The sequence below is a fragment of the Myotis davidii genome, unplaced genomic scaffold, assembly GCF_000327345.1.
Source record: "Myotis davidii unplaced genomic scaffold, ASM32734v1 scaffold803, whole genome shotgun sequence".
Classification (NCBI taxonomy): Eukaryota; Metazoa; Chordata; class Mammalia; order Chiroptera; family Vespertilionidae; genus Myotis; species Myotis davidii.
The window spans coordinates 1,655,271-1,655,745 of NW_006295567.1; the positions used below are offsets into that span (position 1 = coordinate 1,655,271).

Sequence of the window (475 nt, forward strand, 5' to 3'; positions counted from 1 at the left end):
ACGTGGATAACCAGTGAACCTTAAAACGGCTCTGCTGCCCACTAGCCTTCCCCCCGGGAGCCGGCCGACTCGGCCTCTACCTGGGGCACCTTTCCAGCCCTCAGCACGGAGGAGGAAGGCCCCCGCCCCTCCCCCAAACCCCTGCCCACCTTCGTCGTGGGTGTCGGAGGAGTCGCTGATCTCGGTGGGGAGGTCCTCATTGTCGTTGAAGTCCAGTGAAGGGGAGCTCACCGGCGCCAGGATCTCCATCTTCTCTGCCATGATGCTGTCCATGGCCAGCTCCTTCTCCAGGGGCCCCTCGCCGTCCAGCGCCTCCTCCTCCAGGGGCAGCCCATCAAACTGGGTGGAGACAGAGAGTCACCCAACGGGGAGCTGAGGCAGGCTCGGCGCCCTCCCGTTCACAGCAGCAGCCGGCTGGCATCTGGCCCTGGGTCGTCCCCCACGTGGAGGCCAGGAACCGGGCAAGGTCTGCCCC

The 475-nt window shown here is 66.5% G+C and overlaps 1 protein-coding gene across 4 annotated transcripts in view; it reads right to left on the minus strand.

Annotated features, from left to right (window-relative positions):
• GRAMD1B (GRAM domain containing 1B) overlaps positions 1-475 on the minus strand; it is a 76,321-nt gene that overhangs the window by 16,542 nt on the left and 59,304 nt on the right. For all 4 annotated transcript variants that reach the window (XM_006770328.2, XM_015568184.1, XM_015568185.1 and 1 more), the window contains exon 9: positions 150-339. In XM_006770328.2, the coding sequence (XP_006770391.1) occupies positions 150-339 (190 nt within the window). The remainder of the gene's footprint in view (positions 1-149; positions 340-475) is intronic.